Consider the following 583-nt stretch of genomic DNA (forward strand, 5'->3'; position numbering starts at 1 on the left):
TCCCCCAGCCGAGCTCTGGACGCGCCTCCGCCAGCTGCTGAAGCCCAGCCCTGCCTTCTACCACTTCATCCTCACCCACTTCAGGTTGTTCTGGGACATCGTCAACAGCACCTTCATCAGGGACACGCTCATGAGGCTGGTGCTCACAGGTGAGGGGGGGGCTTGGGGCTGCTCTCGGGGTACAGCAGGACTCGGGGACCCCCCAGGCAGCAGCAGAGGTGTGGGTGGGGTGGCTGCAGTGATGCAGAGCAGCTCCCGCAGCATCATGGGCACTGGGCTTGAGTCACCCACTGGGAGACACAGGGAAGTTGTCACCCCATAACCCTGTCACCTTGTCTTCCCATCACTGTGTCACCCCAACACCCCATCACCCCGTCACCCCATCACCCCGATCCTCCATCACCCTGCCTGGGAGGCTGCCTGGCCAGGCAGCAGCAGGGTGCAGGGGTTGGCAGGCTGAGCTGCCCATGTGTCCCCAGCCGTGCATCCCCAGCCCTGCATCCCAAGCCGTGTGTCCCCAGCTGCGTGTCCCCAGTCCTGCATCCCAGCTGGAGCGAGGAGCAGCCATGCAGCAGGCTGCCCG

At 65.0% G+C, this 583-nt stretch overlaps 1 protein-coding gene across 1 annotated transcript in view; it reads left to right on the forward strand.

The window, feature by feature from the left end:
- LOC104465594 (prostaglandin G/H synthase 1-like) overlaps positions 1 to 583 on the forward strand; it is a gene marked incomplete at its 5' end in the record, with an annotated part of 6055 nt that overhangs the window by 285 nt on the left and 5187 nt on the right. Inside the window, 1 exon segment of the mRNA XM_010078711.1 lies at positions 9 to 149. Within this exon segment, the coding sequence (XP_010077013.1) occupies positions 9 to 149 (141 nt within the window).

The sequence above is a fragment of the Pterocles gutturalis genome, unplaced genomic scaffold, assembly GCF_000699245.1.
Source record: "Pterocles gutturalis isolate BGI_N339 unplaced genomic scaffold, ASM69924v1 scaffold13718, whole genome shotgun sequence".
Lineage (NCBI taxonomy): Eukaryota > Metazoa > Chordata > Aves > Pterocliformes > Pteroclidae > Pterocles > Pterocles gutturalis.